Source organism: Diprion similis, chromosome 5, assembly GCF_021155765.1.
Source record: "Diprion similis isolate iyDipSimi1 chromosome 5, iyDipSimi1.1, whole genome shotgun sequence".
Lineage (NCBI taxonomy): Eukaryota > Metazoa > Arthropoda > Insecta > Hymenoptera > Diprionidae > Diprion > Diprion similis.
This window is the reverse complement of record NC_060109.1, coordinates 877,107-897,001: the sequence shown is the minus strand read 5'-3', so window position 1 is coordinate 897,001 and position 19,895 is coordinate 877,107. Positions and strand designations below refer to the sequence as shown.

The 19,895-nt window shown below is 36.0% G+C and overlaps 3 protein-coding genes across 3 annotated transcripts in view; all 3 read right to left on the bottom strand.

Annotated features, from left to right (window-relative positions):
• The window catches only part of LOC124406330, a 29,271-nt gene extending 28,788 nt beyond the window's left edge, over window positions 1–483 (bottom strand). The window contains exon 1 of the mRNA XM_046881717.1: window positions 310–483. Within this exon, the coding sequence (XP_046737673.1) occupies window positions 310–393 (84 nt within the window). The 5' untranslated portion in view covers window positions 394–483. The remainder of the gene's footprint in view (window positions 1–309) is intronic.
• Window positions 484–13,584: 13,101 nt separating this feature from the next.
• LOC124406355 lies at window positions 13,585–14,684 on the bottom strand. Its single transcript, XM_046881749.1, has 3 exons — window positions 14,505–14,684; window positions 14,199–14,400; window positions 13,585–13,791 (listed from the first exon to the last, which is right to left on the bottom strand). Exons 1-3 carry the CDS (start codon window positions 14,678–14,680, stop codon window positions 13,585–13,587), a joined length of 585 nt encoding a protein of 194 aa, XP_046737705.1. The 5' UTR covers window positions 14,681–14,684.
• Window positions 14,685–17,348: 2,664 nt separating this feature from the next.
• LOC124406342 lies at window positions 17,349–19,505 on the bottom strand. The gene is made up of 4 exons (XM_046881735.1): window positions 19,143–19,505; window positions 18,913–19,062; window positions 18,484–18,844; window positions 17,349–18,118 (listed from the first exon to the last, which is right to left on the bottom strand). The coding sequence occupies exons 1-4, from the start codon at window positions 19,295–19,297 to the stop codon at window positions 17,519–17,521; spliced, it is 1,266 nt and encodes a 421-aa protein (XP_046737691.1). The 5' UTR covers window positions 19,298–19,505; the 3' UTR covers window positions 17,349–17,518.
• Window positions 19,506–19,895: the final 390 nt, after the last annotated feature.

The window sequence follows — 19,895 nt, the reverse complement described above, 5'->3', positions numbered from 1 at the left end:
TAAGCGTATTTCTTCCGCTTTTATCCCTGATTCGCCTTTTTTTTCCTCCTTAAACTCCTTTTTTCGCATTGCCTGAATTTTATTTTATATTTGTATTATTTATATTACCTTGTTTAATTACTGCTCGTTTACATAATTTGAAAATCAAACATGAAACCTAACAACGATTACAAAATTGTATATGATTAAAATTATTCTAAAATTAATTATATTATTTTAGAATATTCAATGATATTTCACAATAATGCAAGGGCAGAAAAAAAATATTCAATAATTTCAAACAATATTAATATTTCTATTCAACAATACCTGATAAGGGTAGCTTCCCGGTCTGTAAAAACTGCTCGTTGTCAAAGCCGGATGGCTTTTGGTACTTCCGCACATCGAGGCCATATTTCTCGAATATTTTCTCCTCCTTTTTCACGATGAAAAATTCTCCGCAGTCTTCGTATCGAAGTTCTTGATCAGTGACATAATCTTCATCTATATTTTATATATATATATATATTTTTTTTTTTTACCCAATTTTTATCCTTTCGTTGAATTCTTATTCTTTCTTTTTCATTCACATAGATTATTATTATTGTTATTGTTATATATCGAAGATTACTTTAAAACTTGCAAATTGAATCGTTTGCACAAAGTTCATATATATACATATATATATATATATATATATATATATATATATATTAATATCACCTTTAAGTTTTACTTGGGCATTTCGTTATACATATATATACATACCATATGTATTTACCCTCGGAAACGGTAATTAACTAAACACTCAGGTATATCGTATCCACGATAATGTCAATTTAACGTCCCTTTTCTGTCTACACATTTAGTTATGCATATAATAACCGTGAATTTTAAATATGCATTTAGACACGTAATATACTCAACTTCAATGTACGTAATTAAACACTTGGAAAACTTTTCGACTAACTTCGTTATGCAATGATTTGATATTCGATTTAGTATATATATATATATGATACTTTAAAGTATCTAAAATTTATCTGAATTATTATTATTATTATATTTATTAAAATTCAGTATCTTGTACGATTAAATACATCGAATAACGTTGTTTATTAAAAAAATATATTCAAGCAATTGAATCAGTCGTTAATTATAAGTGAGCTTTTTTTAATTATATGATTTATTATCGATAATATTCTCTCGCGTAAAATTTTATTCCATCTTCAAATATCCAAAATTTATTTTTCTTAAATTTTCTTCATAATATAAATAAAATATTTAATAATATTCTTATATTAAAAAAAAAAAATTCACTTTTCGCGATATTCTTGTCTCATGTATATCGTATCGTTATGCACTCTTTTTCTCGTCCATCGTGTCTCTTTCTAAACGATTTTACCTTTCCGGTTGAGGTGAAAATCGCTCGTGCAATCGACACTGTCTTCACTCGAGCACGGCTAACCACCGACTGACTGACTGACATCCCGAAGATCTTCACACGCCGCGTATACACGTCCACCTATTCTTCATCTTCGCTCTTCCCTATGCATTCGTCCTGTATATCTACAGTATACTCGCATAGCAGCCATGACACTCGACTTTGTATATCCTGTTCGACCTAACTTCACCGTTATTTTTCGGGGTAAAGTATGTCCTTTTCGAAAAATTATGCTTTTATATGCTCTCTTATACGAAAGTCTCATTATTTCATGATATGCATGGAATTTAAAGATTTTTTTCTTTCTGTTTTTTTTTTTTTTTTTTTTTTTTTTTTTTTTCTCCTCTTCATCGTCGTTTCTTACAATTTTTTTTTCTCAACCGAAATCAAAACTAGGGCAACGCGTGAAATATTTTCAGAATTTTTACCGTCTAGATAGAATGTGAGGTTGAAAACAAAAAAGAGAAAAAATGTTTTCCCACTTTTTTCAGACTCGCAAACGAATTTAAAAAAAAAAAAAATTTTTCCTCGAGCACTCTCAGGACTTTTTTCTCTCAACCTTTCCTCTTTCAATCATGATTTGTGAAATCGTGAAATTTTTTCCGTCTAGATAGAGTGTGAGGTTAAAAAAAAAAAAAGAAATGTTTTCCCGCTTTTTTCGGACTCGCAAACATTTAAATTTAAAAAAAAAAATTGATAATTAGAATTTAAAAAAATGTTTTTTTCTCAAACACTCTCAGAACTTCTTTTTTTCTCAGCCTTTTTTCAACCTCTTTCAATCATGATTTGTGAAATACTAATATCGGTACTGTCGTCATCGAATTTTGGTAAGAAATTCAAAGAATCGAGGTTGAAAATATTCCTAAACTAATGAAATATTAACACGAAGTATCTATATATTTTCTTTCGTTCGTTTAAAAAAATTTCCGGGTCTTCTCGCGTTCTGTTTAAAAAAAAAAAATTTCTATTCCTCGTTAGAAATAATGGGGGGAAAAATAAAGAAGAAAAAGACAAAAAAAAAAAAAACACACCACTTGCTGTATGGCTGTGAGAATTAATTGAAAGTCTATGCGAATTTCGGTGACTTCGACGCGTGAGTAGAGAGTAAACCGCCTGTTGACAGGCAATCGCATCGACACCGCGCAACACGTGTAGGTAGGTACGTATAAATATAATATACAAAATGAATTTGCGGTCTGCAAAGTTTGGTTTTTTATTGTTTTTTTTTTTTTTTGTCTGGAGGGGGAGGGGGGGGGGGGGGGTTATTATCTTCAAGACAAACCATTGGAAAAAAAAAATTCTCATAATTTTCAAATTACAGTTAACGACGTTTGAACAAACTTGGTAAATTTTTTACGACATGAAATATCGAATATATAACCCAATGTAAACTGCCTGATAGGAAGGTGTGTGAAAATAAAAAAAAATGTGCCCGAGTGTAGAAAAGAATTCGTCTGTTCTGCTAATTTGAAATAAAAAAGGGTAAAAAAAAAAAAAAAAAAAAAACGGCACTTTTGTTTGTAGACTTTTGGCTATGATATGAAACAGAATGAACACAAAATTTATATTAATAATATAAAAAAAAAAAAAAGAAAAGAACCGTCACATTATACGACGCCGTTAATGCGCACGCGCTGCGATCCAAGAGCGGCTGTTTAACCAGGGTGACCAACCGTCGTCGTGAAGGTAACCTCGAAAACTTTGAAGGTGTATACATAAAACTGTGTCAGTGTGTCAAGTGTAAAAAAAATTTCAGGTTATAGACAGTTGGTCAGCCTGGCAAACAGCTGGCTCTCAAAATTGTAGCGCGTGCGCATTAAATTTTAGCAGACGACGGACCCTGCAGTCAATATCTATTCACTCTGTATACATATACATATACACACATTGAGGTATAAAATATTTCTCTCTCGCTCTGTTCACTCTTGTGTTGCAGCAACGCGGTTGGCAGTGAACTACACGACACTAAACAGCCATTGACCGCGAGACGGTCCGGTTTTCTCACGTCGACTTCACCTACACACTTAAACGTGTATTACATGCCTGTCATACATGTGTGTATATATGTATATTTATTTATATATATATATATATATATATATATAGCTTTGAGATATTGCATTGCCGTGTGATGGTGCACGATGGGTGAATGTTATTCGAACATTCCGTTGCCGTGCACTCCGCCTTTCGGATTCTGTGGATAAATACGTATTCATATTATGTGTATTCATTATACCTTTTAAGTGGACATTTTTACCATCATAATATAGAGTGTAGGTAGGTAGGTAGGTAGGTAGGTGTATACCTAAGGGTGGGCGAAAAAAGTGAGGTAAAAAATTTTTTCGTTAGCCACCATGAAAATATTGTTGAAGATGACGGAAAGAAAAAAAATTCCGTCAAAGTTTCAGTTCTTAAAATTATTGTTAGGTATGGTGCCTATTTGCGATTTTCTATTTTTCGTTTAAATAACACTGGAAATTATTTCTTTTTTTTTTTTTTTTTTTTTTTTTGGAACTTTATCGTTCAATAACGGATTATTGACGTGTCGTAAAGTGCGATACGGATTTTTTTTTTTTTTTTTTGTAGGAAATTGAACGATCTCAAAAAAAAAAAAAAAGGTTTCTAGGGATTTTTTTTCTTCTTTTTTGCGAATCTACTGGTTGAAAAGTTATTCAAGCTTAAAAATTAGTTGTTTCAAATTTTGGGATTTTTTCTTGCATTCAACTATGAAATAATTGTTGAAAAAGTATAATGTTTCTTAAAATTCATGTTACCTTCGTTACTGAAATATCGAAATTTTCACGTAATTTCCGATTACTTGACAAAAAATGAGTTTTTAACTGTAGTAAATACAAAATTTATATTCTTATCAACTTTTGCATCAGCAGATTCACCCATAGAAATTCGAATTAGACTTTTATTGTATATTATTCAGTATTATATATGTATATATGTATAGATGAACATATGCGTATCACAACATTTTATTCGTGTGCTTTCATTCGTAGATTTTTATTTCTGTTTCGTACTATTGGTCAAAAACAAAAACAAAACGAAAAAAAAAAAAGTAAAGGAAAAAGAACGAAAGAAAGAAAAAAAAATTGTATTCTTTTCGTTCGTCAAGTCTACCAGAAAATCTGCTCTGCACGAGTGACCGAACGAACGAGACGAATGAATGAATGGGTGAACGAATATGTTGAGAGAATTTTTTTTCTCGCCCGGTAACTTCTTTTTTATCACATGTTTCTTATTCTTTTGTTGCATTTTACGTTAGGTTTTTATGTATTTTTTATTTTTCCCGCCTACATTCGAATCGGTGGCAATTTTCTCGGCTTATGAATATTTAAAACAATTGAAAATAAAAAAATGAGAATTGTTATAATAATAATAAATATCAATATGCAGAATTTTTGGATCTCACGATAAATGTGATAAGGAAAAAAATTGCTCACTCAGATAATTTTGAAGCGCTGTTAAGCGTACAGTTTTTTTTATATAGGGTGGGAGTTTTGAATTTAACGCGAATATTTGAGCGTGTGCGACGACGGCTATAACAGTAAAATGCATACGAGTCAAGCGTGTGTACGTGTGTATTCGAATATCGTGTCGTTGACTTAAGGAAATATGTATAACGAGCGGTTTTGTGTGAGGTTCAGACGTGCGGCTCTGCCGGTTACCGGTCCTTGGACCAGACCGATCCTGAATATTTTACGCCCAAGTACCGAACACAAATGTGCATGACTAGTTTTGCGGGACTGACATTTTTCCAAAAACGAACTTTATCGTAGGTCGAACGAATGGATCGTAGGGAATTCAAAAAGAGGCCCAAAGTTTTCTAAAAACAATAGAAACCCCGAGAAGTTCCGGGAAAAAATATTTATTACTTGTCTTCAGTCCGCTAAATGATTTGAAAATAAATGTGAAAAAGGCCCAAATTATGAAAAAGGTTCTAGGAGTTAGATATTTCAAATCGATGTCGTGTATTGATTAAATTTAGACTATTCTTCATAGTATATATTATATTTTTTCTTTTACGTAAGTTTAGTTGTAATATATGGTCAATGCAGAAAATTAAAAAAACAGGCCCAATAATATTCTGAAGGGCCCAAAACCTCGAATCGCCGATATCAGAAAGATAAGGTCCTACGTGGTATTAACTTGTGTCAACGAATTGCCAAGGATTTTGAAAAACGTCCAAAAGTGTACCAGAAGAGTCCAGTGGACCCAAAAAGGCCCAAAGAGTAAGAAATTCAAAGTCGACGTCATGTATCAATTAAATTTAGACTATTCTTCTTAGTATATACATTATATTATTAGTTTAGTTATAATATAGTCAATGCAGAAAATTAAAAAACAGGCCTAATATATCCTAAAGGACCCAAAACCACGAATCGCCAAGATAAGGGTGATAAGATCTTACGTGGTATTAACGCGTGTGAACGAATTCCCAATGATTTTAAAGAACGTCCAAAGGTATGCCAGAAGGGTCCAGTGGACCCAAAAAGGCCCAAAGCGTTTAAATTCGCGAAGAAAATTCGACGTGTCGATTAAATTATTTAAAAACTTTACTCCTGAAAATTTTTTGCGCATCAACCAATTAGATGGGAAAAATCAAAAAATGTCATGGAAATTGGCGAAGTACAAAAATTCATAAATATCAATCAGATGACCGTGATAGTAAAATTTTGCCGGCTGATTCCCACAGCAGCACTCGGGTATATGGTGGTTGGAAGAACTACCGATTCTCGATTTCGCTCCTCGTGCTCGAGATTGCGTGCCGAAGCATCGAGGAGTGAATATAATTACCCGATGCCGAGATTACGGTTTTTCTTCAATTATCCAAATTAGCATAATCGACGCTGGCGTACAGCCAAGTTCAAATTTACGTCACGTTCGCCGTACATACTATAATACTTCAGGCTAATCAGAGGCTTATATACCTTGTGTTCTTTCAATTCCATTTACGAGCTTCAACTTTGTATACATCAAGTTCAGTTAATACCAGCTCATACTGAGATTTTTTCCCACCAGACGGAGGTTTATCTAATAAAATATTCTCAGTACAGTGTAGAATTATTCTTTATCTTAAAATACTTTTTTATAAATTTTTTTTTCAAAATATTTCAAACAGCGTTGCAATTAAGTTCCATTTTGAAACGAATTAGAAAAAGAAAACAAAAAAAATTATCATGAATTTTTCTATACTTTATCTCGTCATTCTACTACTGTAATACTGTTTTTCTTCTTCTTTTTTTTTTTTTTTTTTTTTTTTGCAACTTCAAATCGCGAAATTTTCATCGTTCCGTATCGTTTTCTTCTCACAATTGCGGACGTTACGTTAGACGTAGGTACGAATCAGCGTATGATCCTTTTTTTCACATAACCCGCGCACCTAATTCTCGGTTATTACATTCAACGCTGGAACTCATACGCTTCTAACATATGATGTGATTTTAGACGTACCTATTTGTAATACCGTTTCTCCCATGGTTTGTACGGTTGTTAGATTATACGCTTATTATAATTTGTATTATGCTCAGTAATTTTTTTCTCAACTTTTTCTTTTCCTTCTTTCTCTCGTACAGTCGCTCACATTTACGACATGAATAATCGTACCCACAATTAGAGTCAAACTTCGTTGTTTCTATTCTATGAAATTATGTATGGACGCAGAATTCTTTTTGTAGGTTATATTTTTTCTTCTGTCATTAGAATGTTAGGAAATTTATGTAATCGGGAATCTCTCTTTTTTTATACCGACTACACGTAATTTCAATGTATCAATAAATTTTACGATATCGGCTCCCGTGAAGAACTGACGAATTAGGAGTTGAAAAATAAATTAAACGGATTCTTAAATATACAGAAAAAATTTTCAAGATCGAAAAAACGTTTTCAGATTGAGGATTTCGATTAAGTCGATTATTTTTCCTATAAAATATCAAAAAACTATTCCGCTATTAAGACTAAAAAAATCAAAAAAAAAAAATCGAAACAATCGATTCATTTTTATCGACTCAACCGAGTCGTGTTCGATTGTTTTCTTGGACTCGATTAATCGATGCATCGATTATTCTTAGCTCACACTCTAGTGGCCACGCTGAGATCGGCCGTTGGCAAGAGAGTACGGAGCGAGATTATCGTGCGTTTATCGCTCTGATGGTAATTTATCGACTCGACGCACATATGTACCCATCCACTCACGGCTCGAGATGAAATACAACTGCAGGTACTGCACACCTGCGCGCCAATTTGGCTATACAAAATTGCAAAATCGTTTTTGCCGCAGGCTCGGTAATGCCTGCTTATTTCTTCCTCCCGCTTCCTGCGCCTCAGCCTTCTTCCTCTTTTTCTCTTTACGTGTTCGTGCTTCGTGCTTCCTTTTTCGCGTTGAAAAAATTCCTCTCGTATTTTTTACGCTATTTTCTTACATCTCCGATCTTTAAACTGCTGCAACGTGTATTCGTGATTATCTCACATACGATATCTGCATGCAAGACTTAACTCTTCGATCGTGCTTGCCGACCACGATTGCGTGCGATCTTCTTGAAACAGCGCGGTGAAATTTGCTGTAAGATTTAAAAAAAAAAAAACTGTAATTGCACCGAGCATAATTTGGACGCAGCGCGTACAATGTACGACATCGTTTCGTCAAACGAAACTCGAGATCGATCACGATTCGATGCCGATTATTAACCTCGTCGGTAATTTACGTATTTACCGATCGTTGGTAAAGAATTTTTAAAGAAGAATAATCCACTTTTGCCAATATCCGAAAGCGCTACGATTAATTGAAAAATTGAACGCTTTTTTTTCTTCATTACATGGTCAAATTTTTTTCGCATACCATTTACCCAAGATTTTCATTACCGAAATATATGTGAAGAGAGTATAAGCTGCGCAAATGATATATATTTATACATATATATATATATATATAGGTAAAAGGTACGATTAAAATATAATTAGTTCGTCGAACCGGTAAAATATTTTCTGCCGTATAAAGTCGGTCGAGGATGAGACAGCGATCCACCGCAAATTTTGTTCTTTCGTTTTATTTATTTCGGGCAAAAAAATTCACCGAAAGATCGAACAAATGACAATCTGCCCTGCAGACTGTCCAACGCTGTGTGCGGAAAAATGCGGACGACTCGACGATTTGCGGGAAGGTTGCAAAAACACGCATTTCTTCATGCTGTCCTCCCTTCATATCTGATTTCGATGCTTTCATTCCTTTACTCTCGATTTTTGCGCTGCTCTCTAATTGCACGAATACGTCTTATAATCCGTAGTTCTAATTTCCTTCTTTTTTTTTTTCTCTTTCTCTTTGCGATGTTCAATTAAAATTTTCCTCTTATATGACGAATTCTTAAAACTATAGTTATATTTTGTTACAAAGAAAACAAAGAAAAACAGAAAAAAAACAAACAATAATAGATAAAATTTACTTATCACTGTAACGTTTACAGTTTTTTTTTCGTTTTTTTCTTTTGCTTAGCGGCCATATGGGGTAACTCATTACCCCACGCTGAAAACCCTAATTGTACAAGAGTTCCTCTAAACATTTCTAATGATTTTTATCGGTAAATTTATAGATGGCGTTTTAAAAACTGGTCATATATGTGAAAATTCAGGAAAAATGTTTTTTTTTTCAGAAAAACAATTCACTACTCCGCCATTTTTCAATATTAATTAAGCTAAAAATTTTAGGATTGTACGCACAACATGTACCACTGACATAAAAAAAAAAAAAAAATAGTATCCGCCGATCGTTAAAAAAATTCTGTTTGTTTTGCAAAATTACTGGAGAAAAAAATGAAAAAAATTACAAATCATAAATTTTGTTTTCCTTGTCTTTTATTAGCTTCCAAATACTTATTTTAGACCTCTAATTTTACTAAGGGTTAAAAAAAACTTGGTGGATTTTACGGGATTGAAATTTATTTCCATTGATCCTTAATTATTTTTTTTGCTCATTGTAATTTTTTCACCATTCGAATCTGAGTGATCGATTGAATTATTGAGAATCTGTCGTTGAAAATGATTATTTGAAAGTAACGAAATATGGAATTGCGCAGATACGACGCGGCGTTCCGGCTCGCCAATCTCGAGGAAAAGAAAAATGCGTCGAAATTCCATTCGAGGTACATTCCTGCAGCTGGACTGCATTTGCTGGGAAGTTTTTTCCGTCGTAATAACAACCGGAGAGTCTTTATTTTATAAACCCAACGTCTTGTAACAGCGCAGCGCAATTCGGCAGCCTTCAGTTTTTTTAGCTATTTAATCCTATATCTATCTTGTATTGTTGAAATTATCACCGAATTTCACGATCATGTCCCGCCATATTGACTTTGTATGATATACGCAAGACATGGATTGACGCCATATTTTTTTTCCAAGCTAATTTTTACCGACAATTATTCAGCTAATTTGATCACTTTTTGATCACGTAGATCAGTGCAGGGATTTACAATGATTTCTTTTTTTTTTATCATAGATCGATAGTAATTGTAAGGACACGTTTTGCAAGTGTGAATATTGGAAGCATTAGACATCAACAAAGTGAAACAAAATATCGATAATTGAGTGAAAAAATAAGTGAATAATCAAAATTAGCTGCGGGAAGTTGATTTAACAGGTCTTTAAGGGGTCTGAAAATCAGTCTGAAAAAAGGTAGGTTTTCGGGTGTTCATGATTTCTCAGAGATGGTTAACAACATGATAAAAGATAATTTCAATAGTATTTAAAACGTTTTGGTAGTATAATAATTAATATTTCACGAATGAGATTTTTCGTAGCCTGAGAATTTTGGTATTTGAAAATATTTCAACCCCTCGCTGATCCGACGGAAATTCTAATTCTGGATTTGAACTCCCTCTTCTCGTGCAAAACCCGGGCTTCGAGTCACGGACGAAAAGGGCCTTAGGGCCCCCCATCTCTTCCTCCCTCTCTTTTGCTCTCTCTCTCTGCCGTTTCGTTCGTTCGTCCCCCGCGTTGCATCTCTGTACCCTATACTTACACTACGCTTATCGGAAATTTCAGATGACGTTGGACGTGGGAGAATGCAGCCGGGCCCACGAGGCACGCCTGATTTTTCTTCGTCACAAGGTGGCGCCACCATGGGAAAGGGGAAATTCCGTGAGCGTCGCACCAGTGGCTGGATATTATTAAAATATGATGAATTTTTAAACATTGAGAGACAACAAGTAAGCAATTCTTAACGATTTAGTTACTTTATTACAGAAAAATCATTTGAGGACTGTTTCATTGTCTTCAAATTCGCGACTCTTTCGATTTTTCAATATTAAAATTGTATACAAAATACGCCAAATAACGTAACATCGCTTTATGGCTTCTAAATTAAATATCTTTTCATACGATTCGGTGTCCTGATTGATTGAAAAATAATTTCACTTATGATTTCAAATAATTGTTAATTATTTATTCAACTCAAATCTGTAATTGAGATTACTTTTTCCGTTATATAGATCCTGTGTTGCAATCAGAATTTGAAAATTTTCTAGAAATCAGGTACAATTGCCGGTTTTAATAGGTTTGACTTTGAATGAAGTTTACCAAGAAAGTATAATAAAAATTTTTAATACTTAACGCGAGAAAATGTAACCAGAAAATGTAATTAACTGCAATTGATGGTAATTCAATTACAGGAATACAACTTTCTGGTGTTATTGTTGAGTGAAAAAAAAATGTCAGACCAAGAATCGCCTTCACTAGAACCTCTTTGAGATCAACGATACGTAGACTCTGCAGATAATAGCTGAACAAGTGAAATTTCACTCGGTCAGTAAAGACTGAAGTTTATCAAGAAAGTTTATTAAAAAATTATTTGTATTTAACTAAAAAATAACGCCAGAAAATGCAAGTAACCGCAATTGATGGTAATTCAATTACAGGAATACGATTTTCTGGTGTTATTGTTGCGTGAAAAAAAAATTTCTGACGAAGAATCGCTCTCACTAGAACCTTTTGGGGTCAACCATACGTAGACTCTGCAGATAATAGCCAAACTAGTGAAACTTCACTCGGTCGGTAAAGACTGCCTGTAGCGTCACCTTAAGATCGTTTATTGCGCGCGCATTCTCGACAAGAAAATTTGCCTCGAGGTTTCGACCGAAGGCCCGTCTTCCAACAGTTCCTCTGATTTATCGGGCCCCACTTTCCGACGTTTTTTACCGCCTTTTAATACTCGCGAATATTTAGTCGACCATCTACCCTCCTTCATTTTTCGCCGATTCAACTTGCGGACATTAATTATACGCGTGTTGCATGCCGCGTGCGTATGTAACGCATCGATGTCTCTCTAAGTACTCCTTCCAGAGAGACTTTGGCCAGTAGTTTTCAGCAAAAACTCAAACCCCGGCTGCTGCGTTCGCCTCGGTGGTCGTGACAGACGGACCACGCTGCCAGATTCGATCGGACGGATAAAAAGAGGGAGGGAACGCTGTTCGAAATTGTTTTACTCCCGATTTTTACCTCTATTGTATATCATACGGTTTATTCGGCGTTGTATAATTTAAGGAATGAATGGTTTTTTTGTTTTTTTTTTCTTTTCTTTTCTTTTCAAAAAAACGATTTCAAACTCGTTTTAAAGGAAGATTATAAAAACATTGATGTAAAGATCACCCGCACATTCGATATAGTAGAACGTGAGGAAAAACAATCTTGATAGTTGGTTTAAGGCTACTTCGATTTAACAGATTTCCATCAACAAACTCGACGATTCATCTAAAGTTATATAAATTTTATTAATTCGTGACAAGTTGATCATTTCTTCACAAGTTTTCTTTTTCTCAATATTCTTGTGCTTAAGAGTGTTTTAAAATTTTTATTTCTAGGATTTTTTAAACCGACTCTAGTACGGAAAAATGATTTTAAATAAAGTATAAAACATTTTTCAAACGGACTTTTAATTTATTTAACTCGATTATTTTTGTTACTCGAGTTTTAAATTCACACGCGAATAATATACATGTAGATACAAATTTATGTTTTGTAAAAACTCAAAGAAGATTACAAAAATTTCATATAAAAGAAAAAGAGACATGAAAAGTAATTATTAAATATTAAAATAAACTTTCAAGTATTAGGGTTATATTATAAAATAATTATGTTAGATACAGCGGTGAGGCTGAGTTTCAGATACATTCTATACATAATGTATTTACTTTTACACCTGCTTGAAGTAAGAACAACCTTAATATACATTCCATATAAAATCGTTCCTAATTATCAGCGGTGGAAAGAAATTGTCACAATCCGTCGATATAACGCGTCTGACATACATGCAAAACGATCGGAAAGTAAAATTTTCTTTTTCTGTCTTGAAAAACGCATTGAAAAAATATATAGAAATATTTATATCCTAGATTGACGTGTGTTGGAATTTATCGCCACATTCTATACATTTATAATAAACATATTACATATCGTCGGGTTAGTGGAATAAAGAGACGAGCCATTTTCATTTTCGAAAAATTGACGCGCAGGTTTTGAAGTTGAAGAAAGTGACACGTCGTTTTGATTTTCAAAAATAGAACACGTCGTAGATTTTTCTAATAAATTCATTTTTAATATAAATCAATGCGTTTTGAGGTCTGCTTAACTTTAAAGATTGTTAACTTGCGATGTAATTTATTAAAAAAAAAAAAGTAGAGTTGGTCTACTCAAGTCGATCAAAAGTTAATCCATTATAAAATAATCCACATAATCATAGTTTTTTTTTGTTAAGGATTCTAAAAATAGTCTTTTTATTTATCACAACAAAAAATGACTAATGAACATCATTTTTTCAAATCTATAAAATGTTGCTATATTCCCTTTTGTATAAACTTGATATTTTTCATTTCATTCGCTATTCAAATTATTATACCTACTATCAAAATTTGTGATTAAAAAATTTATCTCCGACGTATCCTGTTTTTGGAAATCAAAACTGAGGTGGTTCCTTTTTTTTCAAACTTAAAACGACGTGTCCCTTGATTCCACCGACCCGACAATATTGTACAGAATGTGCTTCACTGCATCTTGAACTCTTAACATCCGCTAATCGGAATTACAACAATGGTAATTCAAACCGCGTGATACGATAAGCCGAAGCAATATCCACGACCGATAAAAAAACAAGTAGACGGAAAAAATTGTCAGTAAAATTCCCTCGCCACCGCGTCCAGTATCCTTTGAAAAGCCTCGGGACTCAGACCAAGGAAGGTCCTTTCCTGAGGGGGTCGGTAGATCGACCGACGTCTCCGCAGGAAATAATCCTCGTAGTCGTCGTCTGTCGAAGGATTCACCTTTGCGTAGTACAACGCTGCGAAACCGCTGTAAATCAGCAGCGCCGCTGTTCCAAGCTGAAAAGTTACGTGAACAGGTTTCTGTATTTTTTTTTTTTTTTTTTTTTTTTTTTTTTTTTTTTTTTTTTTTCTTTTTTGGAGCGGGGGAAGCATTTTTTTATTGCGCAACTGGAATGCGATTATTCAACTTCAGATTTAGAATCTACGATTTAGTTTCATAAGAATCAGAAAATTTTCCAAATTTGAAAATTTCACGTTTTCTAAACTGCAAAAAATTAGCAACTTTAATCTTACGGTTAAGAACTTCACTAGCTAGTTGTTTTATTGATGATATTTCGACCTCGATTTAGAACTTTGGATCTGTTTTTCAACTTGATTTTTCATTAAAAAAAATCTACGCGTTGCACTACAACAATTTTCAAAAACGAAGAAAACTCGGCTTATTAGGGTTTGAATGTTCTTACCTGGAAGACGGCCCAGAATTTGTAGCTTCCTTCGTTAATGAGGAAGTCGTAGTAACCTCCCCAGTAATCCTCCTTCCCCTCGACCATCGCCTTTTCCTCATGGTGTACCTCGTGGGCATCGTGATAATCCATCACGTCGTCGTGATCGTCGTGATCGTCACCTCCTCTGGCGAGTCCGCCGGGTCGATACCATCGCGATTCTCTGAGGTGACGTGATAAGAAAAATATAAAAACAATTTATAAACATTCAACATTCTTTCATTTGTCATTGGAATTCATGAAAAGAAAAATGGTGGCAAGTTTTACCTTAAGGACTGGACGGTAGTCGCGACCCCAGATGCCACTTCCGTCGTGGAAATCGTTTCCGGTTCTCTGGTACCCGTTATTGACTCGACTTCCGAATCGTCCATGATACTAGCTGTCAGTACGGAACAGGCCAATACCAGAAGCAGGAACGACCCATGCAGAAAACTTGATTCCATTTTGACTTGAGGATATAAAAAGAATGAAAATACAAGTCAGGGAAATTCATCGAGGGAAACAAAGACGCTGAAGAAGATCGAAAGCTCACCTAGAAGAGGATCAAATCTGTGATAGAAATTTTCAAAATTTTACGATTCAATATCAGGGATAATTATGAATTGTAATTCACGTCTTTCTACTTTCCCTACATGGACTGCAAACACTTTTTACAACAAATCTTATCACGTTCTAATCACGCGGAACAAATTTTGATCAAGTAAAAATTTTCGACAGCATTTCGACTCTGTGTTATATGTAATTACATTTTTTTTTTCTCGCGCTCTCGAGTTAAATAATTTCACTGGTTAACCGGTCGACGCAGAGAACTCGAAAGTTTTTTAAACGTATGAATTTTTTTTTCTTCAACTAATCACGCCGGAGTCTGGCGAACAATCAGAGGAGGTTTTTGGGGACGGGACACGTTCTGGGGGATTTCTTAGATCGAACTGAGCCTCCGAGACGTTGAGGGTGAGAGATCCTCGACGTCTCGCATCTTTGTAACTGTATTACAAGAAACGTTAGGTAAACAACCAATTGGTGTTAAACGTCCTAATTGTTACAAACCCAACGCCCAGTCTGTACGTGCATATCTATATACTGGAATAAAATTGGCTCGTGAGTTCGCCAGATATCGATTCGTAGGCAAAAATCTAACAACGCTATTTTTATTTCCCCAATTATTGTCTCTGTCTGGCAGGGATTTATTTTTTTCTCTTCAATTTTCGTGTTTTTTTAATTTTTTTTGTTATTTTTTTATTGGTGAAATAAAAGACAAGAAATTAAATCATGTCTCAGAAATATTACTCGAGTTTTTCGTTGCCATTCGTTTTCGACACAGGTTGATAAAACGTGACTGCATATTTGACACGAGATTTTTTATCGAGGAAACAGAAGTAACGTGTAAAAACTGCAACTATCGGAAGTGAGAAATTGGAAAGATAAAAAACTGAAAGATTTTTATAAATTGTTATAACAGGTAGCAGCTCGAAATTACTTGGACAATATTTTTTCCATCACGTGAACATTTGACTCGAGAGTGACATCAGACGTCGACTTTATTGAATTGAGGGCGAAATGAAAAGATTAAACCTCGTTAAACTTACTGCTCCAGATTTCTGTTTGCTCTAATCGGTTTCATTCAACACTTCACCGCAGGTCCGTTCTTGTTATCAGGTTCAATTCTAATTTTGGATATACTAGGTTGAGCTTGAAATATGTTTTTACATTTTCGGTTCCGGAATCTCTTACATGACACAAATGATAATTTTCCAAGTTTTGTGGGTTAAATTTCAATCGATTTTTGAAGATATCGCTAAATTAAAATGATGGGTAACAAAAACTCCGATACATTTCCGGATGATGAATTCCCGGAACGCCTAAATTTGGAAATATATTTATAATCAGATTGATCGGTCAAAGATTGAAAATATGATTAGCGAATAAAGCTGGATTCCAACTACAAAAATTTCATTTTGCGAAGTGCACATTTTTCCTGGATAAAAAATTCTGATCACGAACAATCTTTTGCTCTTAATTAAACTGTTATTCGATTTCAACATTTCTGATCATATTTTCATATTTTGAGTCTAGATACGATAAAAAATAAAATATCAACGCCCTTTTGTCTTTTTCAAATGCAAAAGGTCGTAAGTTGACGCTCAGAACCTTATGCCATTAGACACCCAAAATAGAAATCGATTCTAAATGGAATGTGCATGTCCTAATATAGTGAAACATGTAAATTTAAAGATGTTCCCTTGGTTGAGTTTTTTCTCGAAAAATCTTATAAACGGGTGAAAACGACGATCAGATACTAAAATGCGTTTGAAAGAATAATACAATTTTAACGGAATTCTTCTTCAGCTCGGAGTTCAAGGCCAGAAAATTTAGCCTCTAAGATTTATTGGGTCATTTGCTCGTCTAATTAGCCAGTGAACTCGTCGACCTCCTCGTAGCTCGTGGATTTGACCAGCGCACGGGGACCAGTTAGATGCTCCATATCTATACCTTGGTACGTTGGAACAGCTGATTAGCGATCACAGCCAAGTCCCGTTGAAACACTACTCTAAACAACCGACGATAATTGGTTCCAGAACTCGGCCGTTGGGACGACACGAGTTCTGTTATGCGAGGACCTTGGCTGCGAAGCAGCGGGATTGACGTTGCGAGAATCGGCGCCATTATGGTCCCAAAGTCGTGAAAGATCGAACCATTCTCAAATCGAAAAGTCAATCGCTTTTCATCTCCCGCCAAAGACTGTTCCTTCGAGTAATGGCTTAGAGTAAAAGTGATCCAGTGAGTACAATTACTGATCAACTAGGACTTTTTACTTTGGTCTTATTTGTGACCTAATGATACTTCCAAAGTCTAGAATTTATAGTAATTATCACACAGGCTTGATGGGTTTTTGGAGCAGCTGAATAGGGATGTTTGGGTGACAGTGACTGGTTGATATGATTGCGAGTGTAGTAGGGAAGTTGTTTTATTGGTTTCATTTATCGTCGAAGATATATATTACAAATTTTAGCTAATTATTATACAAATACAAAAAAAAAAACACAAGGCTTAAACTATGTACAGCGGTACGGTACATACTGGATACCGTATCCTGTGCATATTCGCATTCTCCTCCACTAGATAGCCGAGATGCGAATAATTCTTGACCGTGTCAAGACTTGGTCGCAATGGGGCTCAATTGGAGTGACGAGAAGGTTAGATCGAGAGGAATGGCCTCGTTCTAACCTTCCTACGACAGTCTCAAAACGGGTAATTCAACCGAACACTGAATCCAAGTGACGCTACGCCTTCTGGGCGAAGCTCTTCCTGGCCGTCTCAATGCCCTCGAGTACCTTTACGGTGAGGTCGAGCCACCCAGGGGAGTCGTTGCTTCTGCTTTGAACGGCGGAAGCCAGAGCGTGTGGGAAGTTGATCTTGTGCCTGGCGATGCTCTTCAGTATAAGAGCGGCGATGTAGATGATGAAGTAGATGCTGAAGTAGAGCGGTACGTACCACAGCTTCTTACCAACGAAGTAGTACGAGTATGGTCGCTTGTTCAGACGCTGGTCCATCATTTCTGGCTCCGGTGTCGTGTGGTCATCCGGTATATGGTCGTATATTATGTCGTGGTGAAAGTCGTGTCCGTGGTCATGATCGTGGATGTATGGATCATCCACGAACGATGGATGGTCGTAGTGACCTGCATAGTCCACTGGCTTTGGCGGTACCGCACCTCCGTATATCGGACCCGAACCAAAGTCCGAGGAGTGAATGTCGCTGCTGAGTTCAGGGTCCGACTCGTGGTGGTCATGGTCATGGTCATGATCATGGTCGTGGTCGTGGTCAGGGTAGTCTGCTGGTGGTCCATACGGAATCGATGGCGAGTCGTACGAACTTGGAGCCTGTGAAACGTTTTTGTGTGGTTCATTCATCGGTACCTTAAGATATACCCAATATGTGAATAGGACGCCTGAGTAGATGCTCCAGTGTACCTTCATATCAAATCTCATCAATCTGAATGGTCGAAATTCGGAATAAATGCTTTTGATCTTCTCATTGTCTGAATTCTTGTACAACAATCTCTCATCACTGATTACAATCACTTCAACCTTCTAACTATTCTGACCTCTGAGATTCGACCTAATGGACGATTTCGATTTACACTCACACCCAGAAGCGTTTGCCGAACGGAACTGGTCCAGAGTGTCAAGTACTAAGTTTCACTTTCATCTAATAGTGCATTTGTTCCAAAATCCAGTCAACTCACCTTGGGCATCGAGTCGGGGGGTGAGTAGCTGTCCATGGACATGGTCATTGGCTTGACGTCCAGGTAACTCGGGGGTTTGTAGTCATAACTACCCGGAAATATGGGTGAAGAGTATCCCGGTCCTGTGGCAACCGGGCTGCTGGACGCGCCCGAGTCCTGTGAAGATGAACCGGATGGTCCGGAAGAAGACGAAGAAGAAGAAGAAGAAGACGATGAACTGGCCATCGGCTTTGTACGCATTGCGTTTCCGTGAGCAATATCGTGCTCGAATATTGCTGGAGGATGGAACCTGTCTTGGGCCCTGTTTCGACCCGCCTGAGAGTCTAGACGTGCCAGCATTTCCTCGTCGAGAGTTGAATACCTGAAAAATATGAAATGTGTGTCTTCTCTGTGTCGAATGAAGGCAAGAATTATGGTTAGTTTACCGACCTCTTTGTGGTTGGATAATCCACGGCTTCCCCTTTGTGCAGTTGAGGAATTCTTGGCGGAACGTAGACAGGCGAAACGGTGATGCTGACGTCGGAGCCACTTCGCCCCTCCGAAACTTCGGATTTCGTTTTGTTGGTCATTGATAATGTGCTTTAACAAAACGAGGATTTGTAGTGACAAGCCGATGTCAGGGTCCAATTAAATTTCGTATAATGATCACTTGTGCTTACTTGATCAGCCATGTTAATGGTCCGCCGACTCCACCCTGAGTATTATTCGTCTCTTCTCCATTCTTGGTCACTTTGGCGTAGGTTGTTATTTCCGGTAGGTTTGCAGAGGTCGCAAGCCCCAGAGCGAAGGCCAAAACGAGAAGCTGACGTTTCATCTCAACGGTTATTCATCTAAATGACCAGACGAGCCCAGTTGCACCTCATATATAGACTCGTAACTGTACCTGACACGCGTCGGTGGCAATGTTACTGTCCGTCTATACCGTCAATGAGTCTCACTTCGCGTTTTAGTCGGCCATTTTTATTTCCTAACTTATGTATTGTCGAGCAGGGTGAGAAAGTGGCGAAAAACCTTTATGCTCGTGATTAAGATGGTTTGAAGTTTTCCGTGCACTTAAGACTTTTCCGAAACAACCAATAAATGCTTGGCGCTTTTCAAGTGTCAAAAGATATTCTTCCAACGCTAATGAGGCGCTAACCGGGGTCAAATTCTTCCGACAAAAATCCTCCTAATTTCTTTGACAAACTGTAACAGACCGTTACGAGCATTCCGAAACGTTATTAAAGATTCAGATTCACCAAAGTGAGAATAAACTTTGAACGATGGTCCTTATCCTATTCTAGATGCGTGTGAAATTTTACAGGTTTCGGAAACGGAACATTCGTTGTACGTTCTTCATCCTTCTGTGTTAGTTGATAATTTGCCCCATATTTCACCGACACTGCAGAGGTCACGAAAGACCGTGAAGAAGA

What these genes read in the sequence shown, in the direction of transcription:
- LOC124406342 (XM_046881735.1), bottom strand. Translation starts at nt 19,297, where the DNA reads ATGAAACGTCAGCTTCTCGTTTTGGCCTTCGCTCTGGGGCTTGCGACC. An exon ending in CCATTAACATGGCTGATCAA is followed by an intron (nt 19,063 to 19,142) that starts GTAAGCACAAGT and finishes GTTTTGTTAAAG; the next exon opens with CACATTATCAATGACCAACA. An exon ending in GATTATCCAACCACAAAGAG is followed by an intron (nt 18,845 to 18,912) that starts GTCGGTAAACTA and finishes CATATTTTTCAG; the next exon opens with GTATTCAACTCTCGACGAGG.
- LOC124406355 (XM_046881749.1), bottom strand. Translation starts at nt 14,680, where the DNA reads ATGGAATCAAGTTTTCTGCATGGGTCGTTCCTGCTTCTGGTATTGGCC. An exon ending in ACTACCGTCCAGTCCTTAAG is followed by an intron (nt 14,401 to 14,504) that starts GTAAAACTTGCC and finishes ACGTCACCTCAG; the next exon opens with AGAATCGCGATGGTATCGAC. An exon ending in AATTCTGGGCCGTCTTCCAG is followed by an intron (nt 13,792 to 14,198) that starts GTAAGAACATTC and finishes GTAACTTTTCAG; the next exon opens with CTTGGAACAGCGGCGCTGCT.